Source organism: Apus apus, chromosome 4 (assembly GCF_020740795.1).
Source record: "Apus apus isolate bApuApu2 chromosome 4, bApuApu2.pri.cur, whole genome shotgun sequence".
NCBI classification, from domain to species: domain Eukaryota; kingdom Metazoa; phylum Chordata; class Aves; order Apodiformes; family Apodidae; genus Apus; species Apus apus.
In genome coordinates this window covers 85,402,207-85,421,019 of record NC_067285.1, presented here as the reverse complement: position 1 = coordinate 85,421,019, position 18,813 = coordinate 85,402,207, and the positions used below count along the sequence as shown (strand labels likewise).

At 42.3% G+C, this 18,813-nt stretch overlaps 1 protein-coding gene across 2 annotated transcripts in view; it reads right to left on the bottom strand.

The window, feature by feature from the left end:
• SGCZ (sarcoglycan zeta) overlaps positions 1-17,928 on the bottom strand; it is a 423,412-nt gene extending 405,484 nt beyond the window's left edge. For both annotated transcript variants that reach the window (XM_051619665.1, XM_051619666.1), the window contains exon 1: positions 17,822-17,928. In XM_051619665.1, coding sequence (XP_051475625.1) covers positions 17,822-17,860 — 39 coding nt within the window. In that variant the 5' untranslated portion in view covers positions 17,861-17,928. The remainder of the gene's footprint in view (positions 1-17,821) is intronic.
• Between the last annotated feature and the right edge of the window lie 885 nt (positions 17,929-18,813).

Below are 18,813 nucleotides of genomic sequence, written 5' to 3'. Positions count from 1 at the left end.
GGCTCTCCTCTGAACCACCCCATCTTCCAGCAACCTTCTGCAGATGAGGGCCTTCTGCAAGTGATGTCACTTCCACCCTACACCAATATGAAATGGTGTAACCTATGTATGGAGCTAATTGCGCTTGGGAAGCATTTCAAGTACAGTTCATTTCTCTTGAAATACACAGAAAGTGAAAACTGTGTGCTAACTACAATGGAATAAAAGATAATTTTGTATACGGTTAGAAATACTTATGCAGGCTACTAATGATACTGCTGTCATCCAACTATGGCAATTACAGAGCTCTTCAAAAACTTTCTTACAATATTCCAGCACAATTATTTGGACAAGGCTTCATTACAATGTATAAATGATCTTTTACATGTGAATAAAGACACAGAGCTGGCTAGATTGTTCGGTTCCAACATGGCTAAAGTATAATTATTTCGTTCAGAAAGATTCCTATTGTGTTTCCCATAACTATGTGATACATTTTCAATGCTCTATGTGTCATCTGCATGCAGAACACTCCTAAACAGTTATTGTTGTTATAGTTCTCACACATGTAGCCTGTATATGTATCACAAGCATGGGTGGATTCGCTTGCTGAAGCAGAACACTTGTTTTCCTTGCTGGAAACTGAGGGGAAAAGGAGACATAAAAGCTCTTTTTGGTGTATCACAGACTGCAAGTGGCTCAGTGCAAAGAAATAAAGGATATTTTTGATGACATGGCTGCAAAAGCTGTAACACTGCCCCTTATTTTTATTACTAGCCTACATTTTCTTCCAGCCAATGTAAGTACAAATGATCTGTAAAATATATACTTGCACTTGATTTTTTGAGTTAAAGTTAAGATGAAGCTTAATCTTCTGAGTTGAAACTAGCAGCAAGGGAGAATACATCTGCCATACACGTCAATTCCCCATCACCTTGTTAAAGAAGACTCAGCCATTTCCAAACAGAAAAAGATGATGCTTCAAGGGACCTGAGCCAAACAAAAGGTAAAACAGGGGACTGCCTTCATTTATAGATATCATAAAGGGAAAATAACACAGTCTGAAACCTCTATGTTTTCAGCAGAGTTGCTTTTACAATGTAGGAGCAAAGGATCTTCAAGTCAGAGCCATCTGAAGAGACACGCGTGCTGCAGAGGCAGAGCCGAGCTGCTCTCTAACACCCCACCTGGAGCCTGGGTTGGTCTGTCCCTGGCACTGCTGCAGGGAGGGAGGTGGGTATGAAACCAAGCCCTCTGCCTCTTCAGGAAAACTTTGGCCAAGGAAAGATTCAATCAAAGGATCCTCACCATGATTACTTGCTACAGCAGCTACTAAAAACTCTGGTGTCATGGTATCACGGAATTGTCAGAGTTGGAAAGGACCTCTAGAGATCACCTAGTCCAACTCCCCCAGTAAAGCCAGATCCCCTAGAGCACATTACTCAGGATTGCATCCAGGCAGGTCTTGAATATCTCCAGAGAAGGGGACTCCACAACTTCCTTGGGCAGCCTGTTCCAGTGCTCTGGCAGCCTCATAGTAAAGAATTTTTTCCTCATATTTAAATTGAACTTCCTATGTTCCAGCTTGTGCCCATTGCCCCTTGTCCCGTCACTGGGAACTACTGAAAAGAGTCCAGCTCCATCCTCCTTGCACCCACCCTTTAGATACCTATAGACATTAATAAGGTCTCCTCATAGCCTTCTCTTCTCCAGACTAGAGAACCACCTCTCTCAGCCTTTCCTCATCAGGAAGATGCTCCAATCTTCCAGTCATCTTTGTTGCCTTCTGCTGGACTCTCTCTAGTAGTTCCCTGTCTCTCTTGAACTGGGGAGCCCAGAGCTGGGCACAGTTCTCCGGATATAGCCTCAACAGTGCAGAGTAGAGGGGGAGAATGACCTCTCTCAACCTTCTGACCACACTCTTCCTTATGCACCCCAGTCCTCGCCCATTACTGTTGAACCCTTTGAATTTTGACACCTACCATCTTTGTTCTTACACTCCTGGCTACAAAATACCCATTATCACACACATGCATATGGCTGCAGCAATTAGACCCACACACTGTCCCAGCTCTATGTGTTGATTGAACTTCTGCTGCCACTAATGAGGGTGTGTAGTAAAGAAAGCCACTAGACAGCAACAAGGTCACTGAGCACAAATCTGGTACCTACCTCACCGGTCATGACACTGGAGAATTTTCACCACCTGCTTCTGTAAGTATTTCTTCTGTTGCAGTCATGTCACAATACATGGCTTACACTTTCAAGTCATGAAAAGTAGTATTAATCTAAAAATCTCAGCAAGATTTTCCTCATTTTACTGAAATTAATGAGATTGTTGAGAGCTTACAAAGTCAGATGAAGACCAACAGAGATTGATTCTGCCATAACATACTTTTTAAAACATTGTTGTCAAAAAGAAGTTTAAGAACTAAATATGAGGGGGGAAAAAAAAGAAAAATCATACAGGCCTATAAAAGCTGTACATTCATTTGATTCTATATGTACATATATAGACTTTTTAATATACATATTACTTAGAAAAGGGTTGATGAATTTTACTTAGAAAGCAGAATTCAAAGTGAAAGATGGCTTTGGTTGAGCTAACACAGTACACTATATCAGCAAAGTGGCCAGTTAAAATCTTTTTCTTGGGGATGTTTTTTCTGAAAACTATTGAAAGGCTGAAAAACTAACTCACTCAGAAGAGGTAAGCTAAAAAAGGCAATAGAAAATAAACAGAATCAAAGATTTGGCATTATCTTTATCTGTATCAGCTGTAAGCTATTGAAAGAAAGCCTTTTGCTGCTTATTTGTAAAACAGCACATGATCTTCCCTTCTAATTGCGCAGATATAGCAGATGTCTCATGCAGATCTTGCCTCTTTTAGAGAAGAGAGGAAACAAGTCTCCCAGAAATCTTAAACTTCCTAAAAATGTGATGCAATGTGCTAGCTATAATGTCAAATATAATGTGCCCAAGAAGCCTCAGTTGCGGAGGCACTTGGGCAGAAAGTAGGCAAGGAAAGCAACCATTGACTTGGAGGCACATCTCTTTACTATAAGCTCGTTCACAAGAGGCATGACCCACCTGATGGCCACTTCAGGTGAGGCTCCTTCCTCCATACTGCTTCTTCATGAAGAGGTACAGGCAGGCATACATATATCCCATCAATGGAAGAACTGGAGGAAACCTCAGAACTGATACCTTGTGGATATAGTATTTTGCCATCAGAAATTTTTCTTCACTAATATTTTGGTGCAGTACAGATTATTTGGCCCAGCTAGAGAAAGTCTTTCAAAATGACTATTCAGAAAAGTTTCAAGAGCAATGCCCTTCATAAACAGCTTTCCTGAATTCACTATGATCTGAATTACTCCTAAAAGCAGGTTTGCTCAAATGCTTTTCAGTAGTCATTCGTAACTATGTAACTTCTGCAAGTTTTATTCTTCCACATGACTTAAAAGGTTCAGAGCCATTTTCTCTCTGAGGCTGATAGTCAAAGCAGATGTCTAGGAAATAATACTTTTCTTAATTTACCCAATAACCGTGAACTGAAATACCTTCTCTACCAGCCCATGTGGATATTTACTACACAATAAATCTAATCATAGAATACTCAGAGAAAAAAAAGTAACAAAGAGTATCAAATGAAAACAGGTTCCTCCCTGCACCATCAACACTTGGTTCCATGAAACAAATAAAAATACACTTGGAGCTCATAATAGGCATTTATTATTAATATTTTTATTATTATTATTGATTAAATTCCATAGATTTATTCCTTCATACAGCCTAGTCAAAATTGTTCACAGTTGGTCAGAGAAATCCATTTAGCCATGATCGAGAGTAGGTGCAGTCCTCCTAAGATCACTGAGATGGCTTGACTGACATGTCTGTATTTTGCTTTCTGCTGTGCCTTTAGCCACTTTAAAAGTTACAGGCTATCAGTTCTGAAACTGTAAAATTTAAAAGTGGGAAACTGGGCCCACCTTCTAACCTCTCAGGCCAGAGTCAATGCACATTGGCTGAGCTGACATTTACATTCTCAACTCACCAACTTTCCCCTATTACTGGACAACTAGCCTGGTTAGAGAGATTTTTTTAACGCTAGCATGGGAAAAGAAGAATTTTGAGTGGAAGGCTATTTCTCTGTGCTTTGTCCTTCCCCTAGAAACTTGCTTTCCCTACCCAGTGACCAGAAACATGCAGACCCATACCATACAAAGAAACACACATGCCTATATTCTTGAATAAGTGAACGAAATAATTCCAAATCTCAGAGGTTAGAAAGAAAAAACAAGGCAGTAATGTATGCAAACAGCATCTCTCAATGCATATTTTTAGGTGTATACTGATTGACTTGTCTCAGTGTTTAAAATTAAGTTGCCTTTAGGCAGTCAGGTCTCTTTCCAGAGCTACTGATGATATTATTATTAACCTTTGGTATTGAAATTCTGTTAGTAAAACCTGATTTATGTCAGTAAACAGAATTGCCATCTCATTCTTGGCCCTGGCCTGTGAAAATTTACAGCTCGGGGTTTTCATTTGTTTCCTTTTTTTCAGAAGAAGGTACCAATAAAAGCAAACTACCCATCAAGCTCATCCTGATACAGACTGCATGTGAGGGATGCATTACAATTTTACCTCTCTTTTTAAAGGTGTGTTTTTTAAAGGTATATTTAAAATACATTTATTTTTTTAATTGGCTCTAACTTAAAGTAGAATAAATCAAGCTGACAGGTAATTCTTCCTTCTCCTGTCTCCTCTTCCCCTGAAAGGTTCACAGAAGGTATTTTTTAAATAAAAAACAGGGATTGTGTCTGTCATCAGACTTAATTGATATGACTTGTACTGCTATAAGGATTAGTTTTATTGAAGTGTAATGACAATCACAAAGACATCCATATTAATCCCCATTCAACTTTTGTAAATAAGCTTCTCTCAGCTCTATGAGATGAACAGCTGAATCCCATGTATTCTGGCTGAGGCAGTTCAAAAATTCATAAGTAGGGTTTTTTGCTGCATAGGAATTCAAATCACATTTTTGTAACTACTTCTGAGCAGGTGTTTAGGACACAAACCTTACTGATACTAAAATAAGGAGACCTCTAGTTCTTGAAAGGTGTGGTCTCCTTCACCTGCAGTTGACAAAACACTTTACAGGAACACGTTTGACTTTTTACAAGTTTCCAAGAGCAGTTAGCTTTATTCCTGCTGACAGCAGAAGTAATTGCAGAATAAAACTGATTGTTTTAAAAGTTTAACTGTTTGCTTTATTTCATGTTTTGTGCTCTAAGTTTACATTTAAATCTGTTCCAGATAAATTCTTTAACAAAAAACAATTCTATGTTACTAGGGAAAAAATACATGCAACTGTACACCACATCATTGCAAGGTAAGGGAAAGTCGGCATTTTACCTGAAGAAATAGGTATTTAACTTCCTTATGTAGAAAATATTCTTAACATAGCAAAAATTCCACAGTTCTTCTGTTTGTTTACAAGACCAGAAGAAAAAAAAAATGCAGCCAGTTTTAGAGCTCTTTATTTAAACAAGATATCTAGCAAAAATAGTAAAAGAAACAAGAAACATAACCACTATCATAACCTTCTACAGCAAGCAGGCAATTTGTGCAAAATATGTACTACCCATCTGCCCTTATGCCATGCTTTATGGGCCAAATTCTAGAATCATGTGAGTAGTGGCAACTCACATCATCCACATGCTCTGAAAAATATTATATGCAGAAGGGGCACTTAACACTATGGTACCCCACTTCTGTCTTGTGAGTGGTGATCCAGCTTCAGGTGCTCCAGCTCCCAGCTGCCCACTGCCAGCCCCCAAACAGAACTTACTACCTCTTCACCATTGCTATTTCGCTGCATTTCACTTTGAATCTTAGTTTAAATGTGTTCGTGCCCCGAAAAATAAAAATTACAGCACTTTATCACTGCTAGAAAAGTTAAGCACACTCAATATGTGCAACTTGCTGGTAGAGGGCAAGAGAAAAGCACAGAACTGCATTGAAACGACTTGTGTAAGACAGTGGAAGAAACATTCATTTGGCTCACATTGTGGTACTGGCTTCTTGCACTAAACCTGGATTTCATCATCTTCTCTTCCTCTTCATGCTACTGGCTTTATCTGGGGGAGTTACATGAAGATGCAGGAAGAATTTACATGTCAATGCTACAGAATAATTCAGTATTGTGATAAATTATTTAAAATTCCATAATTCAAAATGTAAATCATTGAATCATTGAATCATAGAATGATTCAGGTTGGAAGGAATCTTAAAGATCATCAGGTTCCAACCTCCCTGCTATGAGCAGGGACACCTCACACTAGAACAGACTGCACAGAGCCTCATCCAACCTGGCCTTAAACACCTCCAGGGAGGGAGCTTCCACAACATTCCTAGGCAACCTACTCCAGCACCTTACTACCCTCATGGTGAAAAATTTCTTCCTGATATCTAACCTAAATCTACCCTCTTTCAGTTTAAAACCGTTATCCCTTGTCCTACCACTACCCCCTCTGGTGAAAAGCCCTTCCCCAGCTTTCCTGTAGGCTCCCTTCAGGCACTGGAAGGTCTTCCCAGAGTCTTCTCTTCTCCAGGCTGAATAATCCCAACTCTCTCAGCCTGTCTTCATAGTAGAGGTGCTCCAGCCCTCTGATAATCTTCATGGCCCTTCTCTGGACCCTCTCCAACAGCTCCATGTCTTTCCTTTCCCTGTGCTGAGGGCTCCAGAGCTGTACACAGTACTCCAGGTGTGGCCTCACCAAAGCAGAGTAGAGGGGCAGAATCACCTCCCTGGCCCTGCTGGCCACACTTCTTTTGATGCAGCCCAGGATGTGTTTGGCCCTCTGGGCTCCAGCGCACACTGGCGGCTCATGTCAAGCTTCTCATCTACTACTACCCCCAAGTCCTTTTCCTCAGGACGGCTCTCCAGCCATTCTCGCCCCAGCCTGTACTTGTGCCTGGGGTTGCGCCGACCCAGGTGCAGGACCTTGCACTTGGCCTTGTGGAACTTCATGAGGTTGGCATTGGCCCACCACTCCAGCCTGTCAAGGTCCCTCTGGATGGCCTCCCTTCCCCCTTGGGTGTAAACCACACTGCATAACATCAGCAAACTTGCTGAGGATACACTCAATCCCACTGTCCGTGTCTCCAACAAAGATGTTCAACAGCACTGGTCCCAATACTGACCACTGAGGAACACCACTCGTCACTTGCCTCCACTTGGGACACGGAGCCATTGACCACAACTCTCTGGGTGCGGCCATCCAGCTAATTACTTACCCACCGAGTGGTCCATCTGTCAAATCCATGCCTTGTCAGTTTGGAGACCAGGATGTCATGTGGGACAGTGTCAAATGCCTTGCACAAATCCAGGTAGATGATGTCAGTTGTTCTGCCATTATCCACCATCTCTGTAGCCTTGTCATAGAAGGCCATCAAATTCGTCAGGCATGAGGTGCCCTTAGGGAAGCCATGTTGGCTGTCACCAAATGAGTCATCTTATGCACATAAGCAAAGATGTGATGAGTTATCTATAGCTCAATTTAAGTAGACTTCTGTTTTAAAGAAAAATCACAGTATCATCATAAGACAAATTTTAGTCTATTTATTCTCTTAGTTTTAAGAGCATACTTAAGCTGTCTTCTGCACAGACAGAAATCATATTGATAAATTGCTAGTCTCTGCTAGTACTGTTAGCTCTTTATTCAGGGGTCAGGTAGCAAAAAAGTTGCTTGGTATCATAAGAAACAGAAAAGTACAACTGTTCAACAGAAGAGGATAGGTTTTCCCTAAAATACTACAGTGAAAGCTACGTGAAATGGGTCCCAACCACAGATTTAGGGGAAATTTGCAATGCCCAGGAGCGAGTTTTAATCATATACTTACATCAGAGAACAATAAATTGCATCACGTATCTATTCAGTGGTAACATTTTTTTATTCAGTAAGACACTGTCTTAGCACCATCCAACTCAGATTCTCCTGCTTCCATCACCTCCTATGTCAAAGCTAGTGTCGACAGATGTTTTTTGAGTAGTCACTTGAGTTTTCTAGCACCTAGATAAATAAAAGTTCACATGTTGTTGGGTTTTTTTGACATGTATTTAAATGTTATACATTACATAGTCCTAAATCTGTGAATTATTAGGATACCTCAATGAGGCATCTGCATGAAGAATAGTGCAGACAGCCATACAGACATGTTGATTCAGTTTGCCACCAGCTCAGCGCACGATCCCTGCATTGTCATTTGTTAATGCACCACTGACTCTTCCCTTTCAACTTGAAATCCTCCATTCCACTTGACTATTCTACAAATGCGTTTGCAAGCTCTGTACATCTATTACAAAATAACAGCATTGTAGTCTGACGCAGCAGCATATGCCCCAAACTGAAATTAATTTTACTCAATGCAATCTGTAATTCTTGACATATCAGGTGCCAGGCTTCAGTGCAGCTCTCCCGGGCACTCCTTCTGCTCATCATGCTGCAGTTTTCTGCCTACTAGGTACATTCATTCACTTACCAAGGCTTACAAAAGTCCAAGTTCTATAGGACCAGACAGCACCTTGGCAAAGGATACCTTCTGTTTTTATGCCTGTCAGCAGTACGATGGAAATTTTATCATGAGACACAGAGTCACTACTCACATATCCGTAATTTTATTAAGCAAGAACACAAGTGGTCTCAGTAGACACAGCAGATGACATATTTACATGAACAGTGAATATTATCTACCTCATCTAAATTAGTACTGAACAAAATAGGGAGCTTAACTAGGTAGAGGTCTCTTCTGGGCAAATAGATCATTTTCCAATCACATACTCACTTGCACTTGATAATGAGTTGGGGGAGAAACGAAGGAAGGTATGAGATCAATTCTAAAAATAGTATCTCACTTCCCTGGAAATGAGATACGCTTACAGAAAAGAGAATGTCAATGCCAGTACTCAGTAAACAGCACACACTAACTAACTTGTTAGTCTCTGAAGAATGATGTTCTTTTGCCAATTTTTTCAGGAAAATCTAATAAAACATTGATGAATTGGAATAATAATTTTCCCTGCATGAAGATTAAGTGGGAACATGAGTCTACAGGATAGACAGTTTTTGCATTCATCTCACGTCTGCTCAACTGCAGAAGTCAGTGGGAAATGGCACGTAGAATATTTCTAAACTGAAGTATATCTGAAAGAGTAGATGTCAACTTGAGTCCTACAGGAAGTGACAGTCAATACCAGCTTGTTGCTACCTATTTTTGCAATCACCTACAAAGTCTGACACAGCTAGGCAGTTTTACACTAGGACTGGAACCTAATATTTCAGAAGAAATAAAGGGGAAGATAATTGTTACAAATATTTACATAGCAGGTACTGTATCTGAAGGAATTAATATGCACAAGCCTGTGGTGCTGGTACTTGTCTGAACCTCCAAAGGAAACTGAGTTTCTGACAAATAGAAGGTTAGAAGTCAGATTAGATTCCTTAGGTACCCCACAAACTGAGTAACTCAGCTGAATGATTTTTACAGAGTATTTGCCATCTGTTGGTGATGACTCAAGCAAAACAAAGCACAGATGGAACTTAAGTCACAATTTTTGTTTCGTTTCTTTTTTTTGCCTAAACTCTTCTAAACTTCAGAGCAGGTTTTCAGAGCGGATTAGGATTTTGTGATGTTTTGGACAAATGATGTTTTAGTGAGTTGCTCCTAGCTTGTACTTATTCACAGCTAGTTTTTAAACTATTGAAAGTAATAAATGATACCAAGAATTTCAGCTTTAAGGCTAAGCAGTCTTCTTGGAAAAACTTCTCTTTCTAATGTGTTCTGAAATGCTCTCTGCTTCTTATTGGGGCATAGATCATTCAACTTCCTTCCTCACACATATATTACCTGGTGAATACGATTTACAACAGCCAGCCTGCTCAGCAGGGAGGCTCCTGAATTAGCCAAGACAAATTACCACCAAAAAAAAAAAAAAAAAATGTAGACTGAAATCTTACATACCTCCTGAAGCTTTACAACCTTGACAGGAGTTTCTGTACTCATATGTGCTACTGGACCATGATGACCAAACAATCACTTTGAGTAAAGAAAATGTGCTCCATTTTTTCTTCAAAACAGAAACAACCCCTCCTTGTTATGCTACAATGACCTATTATTGTGAAAAATATATGTAATTTCAGCTAATAGTAAAAAAGCCCATTAAAGGGAAAACTCGGGCATTTTTACCTTGTTTGGGCATTTATCAAGTGAAAGGCATTGGGGCTGCTATCGTCTGCTGAACTCATGCTTGCAAATAGTTAATCGTTTGAGGACCTTCATTGGATCACAGTTTGCAGAAGAATCTGACATATCTGGTAGATAAGTATCAATGCCCCTAAGCAGGATAAATCCCAAGATAATCCTCTCAGTCCAGACGGGAAGTATGCAAGCAAATGTGTTAATCATCAGCAGGATGTGCTTAAGCAGCAGTACTAGGGAGAACTGAGGCATCTGCAGATGCTCCGAGCCTCTTAGGTGCAATGGGGTCTTTGTGGATTGCCTTCTGGGATAGCCTCTGTTACATTGTATGCACCTTCCTTGTAGCAGCTCCTGAAGTAAATAATGAAGGTTCCTGGAAAACACCATAATTTGAGGTCTCATAATGAGCCTGTTAATGGCCTGACTACTTCCAAAGGTACTTACAGCAAAAGCAGATTAATGCCCAAGCCACAAGTGAAAACAGAAAGACAGAGTCGAGACCCCTTCGCAGCACACAGAGTGCAGGCTCAATGTGTGACACCAGGCACCATTCTGAGGTCAGATTTAATACCCTTTCCAATATAAGACTTAAAATTTAATGCAAGGTAAAATCCAGATTCTGAGGCTCAACAGTACTGGCTCTCTTCCTCCTGATTATAGGTAACTCCTGAAATTTTAGACTGCCTTTCAACTTGTCATCTCTGTTGATCTATGTGCAGAAACATACTAATCTATAAAGCAACAAAGGTTCAAGTGCCTTTTTTTTTATTATTTTAGTTTTGCTTCTCTTATGTATGATGGCAATTCATTAAATGCAAATATAAGTTGAGCAAACATGAAACCTTCCTCTAACACAGTTTACTTGTCTTCAACTAGTTAAGAGGCAGAGCCATTTATGGACTGCCTTGTGCATGTGGACTAACTTTAACTGGAAATAATATAACTTAGTGTTACTGGAATACTACCTACAATTTCAGTGATTTATGGGACTTTTTCTCAGCTACAAGTCCAAACACACCACAATTTATCAACTACCAATGTAACAATCAGATAATTCTGCTAGTTTAAGTTAAACTGATTTTCCCTAAAGGTTTTCCTGAATTAAAACCTATACTAAAGAGCTATTGTGCCATGTACCTACTAAACCCAGGATAATCGCATTTATTGTGTTCAATATGAAATCAGCAAGTTTTTCCCCTTTCTTGAATCCAACACAAAATACCTTATTAACAGTTTCAAGTAGATGGCCAACATAACCAAGGAGTACACTGATCTTGAAGACTGAAAATAGCAAAAATACCTGTGTGGATCTGGTTCAACAATCTAAACAATTATGCAGAATCCTTAAGGCTGTAACAATATACATTCCTACCCAGGATCACAGTACAAAGAACAATGAGGTTAGGAAGCACAAATTCAAATTAATTGTGTTGTCGGTTTATGTGCTTTTATTAAATATACACTTATACTTTCTTACAAACAGGAAAGGAAGTGCTTTTTCAGTTGTGGTGGCCTTTGTTTATTAATGCAATTTGTCTGTTCAAGAGCTGTAGGAGCAAGAAGGTGGAACCTATAAATTCCAGACCAAGCTATCCAGATCAACTGAAGAAGACTGATAAAACAGAGAAATATGGCTATAAGCCAGATTTTTATGCCTGGGGCATTCTACTGCTGGTGGCACTGATTTTTAGACATATTACTGATGTACTTCTGCTGATGTGACTGCACTGATTTAACAAAGTACTGCTCATTTAAAATTGCAGAAAGATTCTCTGTCCTCAGTATTTTTCAAGCAGTGCAAATGCACAGGAGTTAAATCACACAATCCAACTTAATGTGTTACCTACAGGTATAAGAAGAGAGGGACAAACAGAACACTTCCTTTTATTAAAGTTGTTGAGCACCACAAGCTTGCTCTGACTTGCTTAGTGCCTCTGTAAATCTGGCCTTGTGGGATTAGCTGCAGTAATACTACATAAAGCCTTCCATTTTGCATCTCACTGCTCTGGCTTAGCCAACATTCATTCCTTCCTGTGTCACGGAACAAAACCCCACTGCTCGTTGATAACAACCTCACAATATCCTTCTTCTAAGTCGTGTTCTCCAGGTTTCAGGAAGGAAGACAAGAAACTTTGTATTTTCCCTTTGGAGAGGCCCCCACAATTTGCACATCAAAGTAAGAAAAGAGTGCATTTGTAACTGAGTGTACTTCTTTTTCGTATTTGAGTCTTTATCTTTGTCCTTTGGAATGCTGGGCCATTAAAGGACACAGAGACAACTATGTTGGACACAGACAAAGTTTGCGTAAAATTGCACAAGGTTAAATACTTTCATGGGAAAAGTGTCTTGCGAATTTTCTGCCATAATACCTTACAAACAATCTTGCTTGTGGCCTAATTAGGAACTTGAGAAAGCAGTGTGAATCTCCAAACGCGTAAGAGACATAGCAAGAAAGTAAGACTGGGACTCCTAAATAGGTCTTCAGATTATTTATCGTTGAAAGGCTCTAGCTTGAGTTATAAATTGTCTCCAAGCCTTACATTCAGACTTATAGAAATGACCCAGCTTAAAGCACCATCACACACTGATCTCTTCCCTTTCAGAAAGAAGGAAATGTGTTGCTATCCTTTATGTAAATCTCTTACATCTATTTTTTTTAAGTGCAGAATACAGTGGCAGAGGAAAACACAGTATTTTCCCAAAAGCCATGGAGAACGGGAAGATAAAGTGCTTTTTTCCCTTTAACCAAGCCTTCAGATTTTGATATATTTTCCATTTAAAGAGTGTTGAGCTTAGCAAAGCTGTAACATACAATGTCAAGAAGCTCAGCCACAGGTTGCTATTGTTTCTTGGTAGTGACAGTACAGGAACAATTTCTAAAGTGCAGAGTGAGAGCACTGCCATTGCCTAGACCTTTTTTTTTATGTCTGCTGAATAACTGTATCTTATGCATATAATTCTCTACAGTCTCCTGGACTATGCCCAGTCTTTATACATATTGGGAGATGAAGAGGAAATCCTACAACAGAAACACAGAGAAAAGAAACTTGCATGTACATTACTTTAAAACTATTTCAGCTTGACCTTTCATGAAGAATGCTTTAAAGGCTGAATTCTTTGACTGTGAATGCAAAGGTTAATTGTCTTTATTGAGTATTGCTGAGAGAGCCCTAGTAAACCATGAAGGTTTCTTGGAGGCAAGTAGGTAGAAATGGGTAGGAGGGAGCATTTTCTGTTAAAAAGACAAATGCTTTAGTTCCCACACTAAGATGTCCATGTTCCAAGCCGACACATGAATAGATGAAGTGGATCTTCTTAAGAATATGTTGAGTGTTAAAGAGTACTATATTTTTAATTATGGAATGACTAACTGAAAGCAGAAATATAACCATCTACCAAGCCTCATCAAGTCCTCCCACACAACACCAACCACTTAAGTTTCTCTGGCTCGTCTTTAAAAAAATAAAATCCCAGAATTGTTCTGAGTATTAGTTCTCCTCTTAATTTAAACACTGATTTACATGTTTAAGATCACAAAATTGATCTTGTTCAAACATTTGTGGTTTTCTTGTTTGAAATTCTTTATCAAATATTTAATTAATTACATAAACCACATATGATGACTACAATGGCAAAACCTCATCTGTGACCAGTTTCATGCAGATGTTAAGTAAGCAGTTTTGTATCACAAGGTAATATAAAACTGTAACCAGACTGTAAATATTTTCTCATGAACTGTATAAAGAAATTCAGCTAACATTTACAAGACGATTCAGAAATAGTGTACAGTGTTTAACTTTTTTTGTGTATTAAAAGTAGTAATCTAAAGGCACTTAAATACACTATTACAAATAACATCATGGGATTGTGATGAAAAATTCTCAGTAAAGCAGCATCTTCAAGCAGTAAGAAATGGTTTACAGGATGTTTTTAATTCGACCATGCTAACAATATCACCGTTATCATATGTTCAATTGCAAACCAACTTCCCTCAAGAAAAGTATCAGAGTGTTTCAGAGACTACAAAGAACACTTAAGACTCCCACTGTCTAAGACAATACACAAATTGTGGTTCCTAAACACAGGTAACATAAATGCTTGCGGTACATGTTAAAGGAATAGTATATAAAACAGTAAGAGAAACGTGAGGTTCAAAACCTGTAACAACCTATCCAGTGTCAATGAATATCACAAGTAAACAGTGGTACATCAAACACAAAAACCTCTCCACTCTCCTTTGCAAACAAATCTTGGACAATTTCAATCAATTAAATAGAAATCATAATAAGTTTTGAGTACATTAAATGCAAGGTTTGTAAGTTTTGCCAGTGAATTAATCATATTTATGCCTATATAGAAATTACAAAGCCCTGTTAAATACCTAATACTCACAGCCACTCAGTTTCATTTATGTTCAAAATGTAGGCATAGACTATCACATACACTTGAGGTCTAAACAGAAAGTACTTCACAACACTAAACCCAAGACTACAATGCAACTCTGATGGAATTATTTTGTCTGTACGACTCCTTTAAAACAAAAGCACCACATGCACATGAAGAAAACAGTCTGAGGAAAGTTCACGTATGCATCTGAGACAGAAGATGGGACAGATCAAAGGAAAACCACAACAGCCCAAAATCTCAGGGAGAGTAGCCTCTCTTTTCAGTACCCATCGGTTTCATCAGGAATTCCAGGACAGACTAGTAAGGGAAGCACACCGACCCTCATTAGCAGGTGTTACACACACCGTACTTGTTCAGCTTCACCATGTATATCATCCAGAATTCACTCCACTCAGTGGAATAACACACAGATTTCAAATTTATATTTAATACCTGATCTGAGATGTATAAAAGCTTTATATATCACATAGTATGTCTTTTCAATAGCATGATTACATATTATCATTAGAAACAGCGCATTTGACTTGCAGTATTAGTAGGGAAATCCGCACTATTCTTTTTGATGGTCAATGGTATACATCTGTCACCCTGGAGGTAATCCAGTATCATGAAAAAGTGTCTAGTCTGTAAGTCTTGGTAAGTTCTGCTATGACACCCTGCTACCATACTTGCTCTTCACATGAGCTCTCTGTGCAGTACGATGTGGAAGAGCTTACTCACCACCTCAGGACCTGCAGCTGGCTCAGAGCTATAGGTCCCTTTAGTCTAGCACGGGACTGCCTTAGCCAAGGGAGGAGCGGAGCGCTGAAATGACTCAAGCACTCCTGAGAACAGCCAGAAATTGACTAAAACATTGTTACGAGTCAGAGCAGCGTTGCAGCTGCTCTTTATCGTGCCCCGCTACAGCAAGGTCACCAGCTCGGAACCTCTTTAGTCCCCAAGACCTTTGCCCCCTTTATATTCCTGCTGCCGGGAAGGCAGCTGGATGCTTTGTACTGCGGGAGAATCCAAAACTGCTGGTGCAAGATGCAGGGCTGCTTTGCATACCTGTTTGGCACCAGAAGTCCCGTGAGGGTGGGAAGCTCCCGCCGGCGCGGAGGCGCCGGGCTGGGCCCGCACCACCCCCTGCCGGCGGCCGCCCCGGGAAGCAAGAGCTCCCGCGGCGTGCGGCACCCTGCGGGCCTCGGGAACCGCTGCCCGGCAGCCACGCGGCAATCAAACACCTGGCACAGCCAGGAAAAGCACTGTACTCGTTCCAGAAAGACGCCTAGATCCTAACAGCATCTACAGAAACGCCTCCTCTTGAAGCTCTTCTCATTCTTATGAGGGGCAGGGGGAGAAAAATATATATATTGAAGTGCTGATTCTTAGGAGCAGAGCCACTTCTCAGCTATGCTGCTTTTCTCAAGGTCGCTCAGGCTGTACATGCTGCAACATTAGTCTTAATTGTGGTGCAGATGACTACGAGACTAGTGGAAACCCCTTCGTCTACACCAGCCCTGCTCTTGGATGCCCCGCTCACAGCGGGACGTGCCACTCAGGCTTTTAAGGACAATTCCTGCAAAGTGTTGTCCCCTTTCAGCATATTTTATCTAAAGATGCTTTAAAAATAATCGATTCAACTAAAACTCTTTCCCCCCTCCCCTGAAGCCTCGGAAGGCTCAGATCCTGACCTTCCCACACCAGCTGTCTCCTGTAAATCTTGGAAAGGCTGAGGAAAGAGGGAGAGGACTCCCCAGGTTAAGGCAGGCAGCATTTTCGGCTTGGCAGTACTTGAAGCGCTATGGAGACCAGGGGTTCTCAAGCAAGCAATAATTTTATTACCTTCTTCGTCCCGCGCTTCCGTCACGTCAAATACTCAAGCCTTGCTACAGTTCTGGGGTGCGTTTCCTCAGGGGACTTAGAGCAGTTGCAAGCAAGGCTGTGCGGCTGAAACTGTTTTTTTTTTCATTCACGTCTTACAGACAAGTACGCTGAAGTACTTTGAGATCTGGCTTGCCAGAGAAGGAAAGGAGCCCACGGCAGCACTTCAGTGCTCACCGGAGTTTACCTCCCCAGCGGAGAGCCCGCCTCAGTCGCGGGGAGGCCGGCGCCCTGAGTGGGTGTCCCGAGGATGGCTGTGCGAGAGGCGGGGGAAGAGGACTGTGTTCCCCTTCCTCTGCCATGGCTCCCTTAGCTGTGCACCGATACCCCCGCCACCCCCGCGGCGAGGTGTGTGTCCTCCCTCGTCGCCTCTCCGGCTCCTCCTCGGCCGTCGCTCCCCTCACGCCCGGCGGGCCCGCCGCCTTTCGCCTCCCCCGCCCCACGCTCTTTGGACCCATATAGACAAATAGATTTGTATTGTTCTTATTTGAGCCTACTTTCACTCAAGGCTGGAGGCTCTAACAGCAGGTGTGGGCAGGCTCTCCATCTCCGCAAAGGAGCATGCTCAGCACTCTCAGGCATCCTCCTTCAGCAGGGAGGGAGCCAGAGCTGGGCCGGGGGGGTGGAATCCTCGCACTCGTACCGTCCTAATGCAAAGTTTTATTGTTCAAGCAGCCCCGGAGCCAGGGGCCGACCCGGCGCGCCCGGCCCCGCACCCCGCCGCCGCTTCCTCGGCTCGGGGAGGAGACCCGAGCTCCGCGCAGGGGCTGGCGAGGCGGAAGGGAGGTGTTGGGGGGGGGGGGGGTTCCCCCTTGCTCCCGACGGCGAGGAGAGGAGGAAAGAGAGGAGATGCCCAGGCGAGGAAGGCTTCAGAGGCAACTTCTACTGGGGAGCCCGCCGGTCCTCTGCCGCCTCCTCCCAGGGCGAGATTACTGCTGCGCCCAGCGCTGATGCAACGCCGAAAGCACACGGACAGCATCATCATCACCACCATCATGACCATCATCATCACCCTCATCATCGCTGTTATTAATACTACTATGACGATGCTCGCGGCCGCGCAGACAGAGGGGGAAGCCGCGCTCCTCGCTGGCAGTTCCCTTCCAGCGCTTTTCCCCACCGCGGAGCGGCTGCTCTCGTTTCCGCGCCCCCTGCCCAGGGCTGCGGGAGCCCCGCGCACCGCTCCGCACCGCTCCGCGCCGCCCCGCGCCGCCCCGCGCAACCTCCGCCCATGCAGCCAGGCAGAGCAGAGGGCAGGACGCGATCCAACCCAAACCGTAATGACGGCACCCGGCGGGTAGCCTACCTTGAGCTCCTCAGTGTCCAGCTTTGCTGATCTGTCCATAGAAGGAAACTGAGCGGAGCAGAGGGGGAACTAGGGAAGTTGTGCCAAATAAATAAATAGGGAAGGGGGGGGGGGGGGGGGGGGGGGGGAAGACGGGGGAATCTAGTCTCTCAGTTTCCAGCCTAAACTCAGGCTTGTCCTCCAAACCCTGGCAGCTCCCCTCAGTCTCATTCTCTGCGATCACGCCTCCACCGGTTGAAATAAAATAAAATAAACATTTCACTTTTTTTTCCTTCTTTTTTTAAAGAACTCCCTTAGGGATTAAAGCGACAGGTGATCCTTCTCTGGTGGAAGAGATTCGCGTCCTCTGGCAATGAAAGGAGAGAGCAAAAAAAGCATGAATCCCCTCAGTTTAAAGATTATTTTTTTCTTCTGCAGTAAGCTCAGAAACCGGCGAATCGCTGCATCCCGAGAAAAAATCCTGCTTCCCTGGGCAGCATCATGCAGCAGACTTCAAGCGAATGTGTTCAAACTGGTGAGAATAGTCTGGGATAAAAGCCCTTCTCCGTCATGCCTACTCCGGCAGCTAATTTAGCACCCTGTGAGCGCAAGACATTAGCGATGAACAATTTCGCTGGCAAGATAACAAAATCCCTGAAGTCCTGCATAGACTCACAAATTGTTTTTCAGGTAATGGTATGCTCTCAGTAATATTATTTTTTTTTTAAAGAAAAATATAAGAAAGTCTGTAGGGAATGTCTTCTTTGAAGGTTATGCTAAAAGAGTTGGGAGGAGAACAGGAGGTGGATCTCTTGCAGAAGAGAGAAAGGAGAGAGAGAGATTTCCCTCTTCGTTCTTGTTTTACTGTCCTTCGCCACCAGGTGACTGACTTCCCGCCTCACGGCCCGCACAGGGGGTGGGGGGATTTCTCCCGCTTTCAACAAGCAAGGTTTTCTTTCCTTTCCGCGCAGCGCAGTCCGCGGGTCTTACTGCCGCCGCTTGCCGGGCGGCCC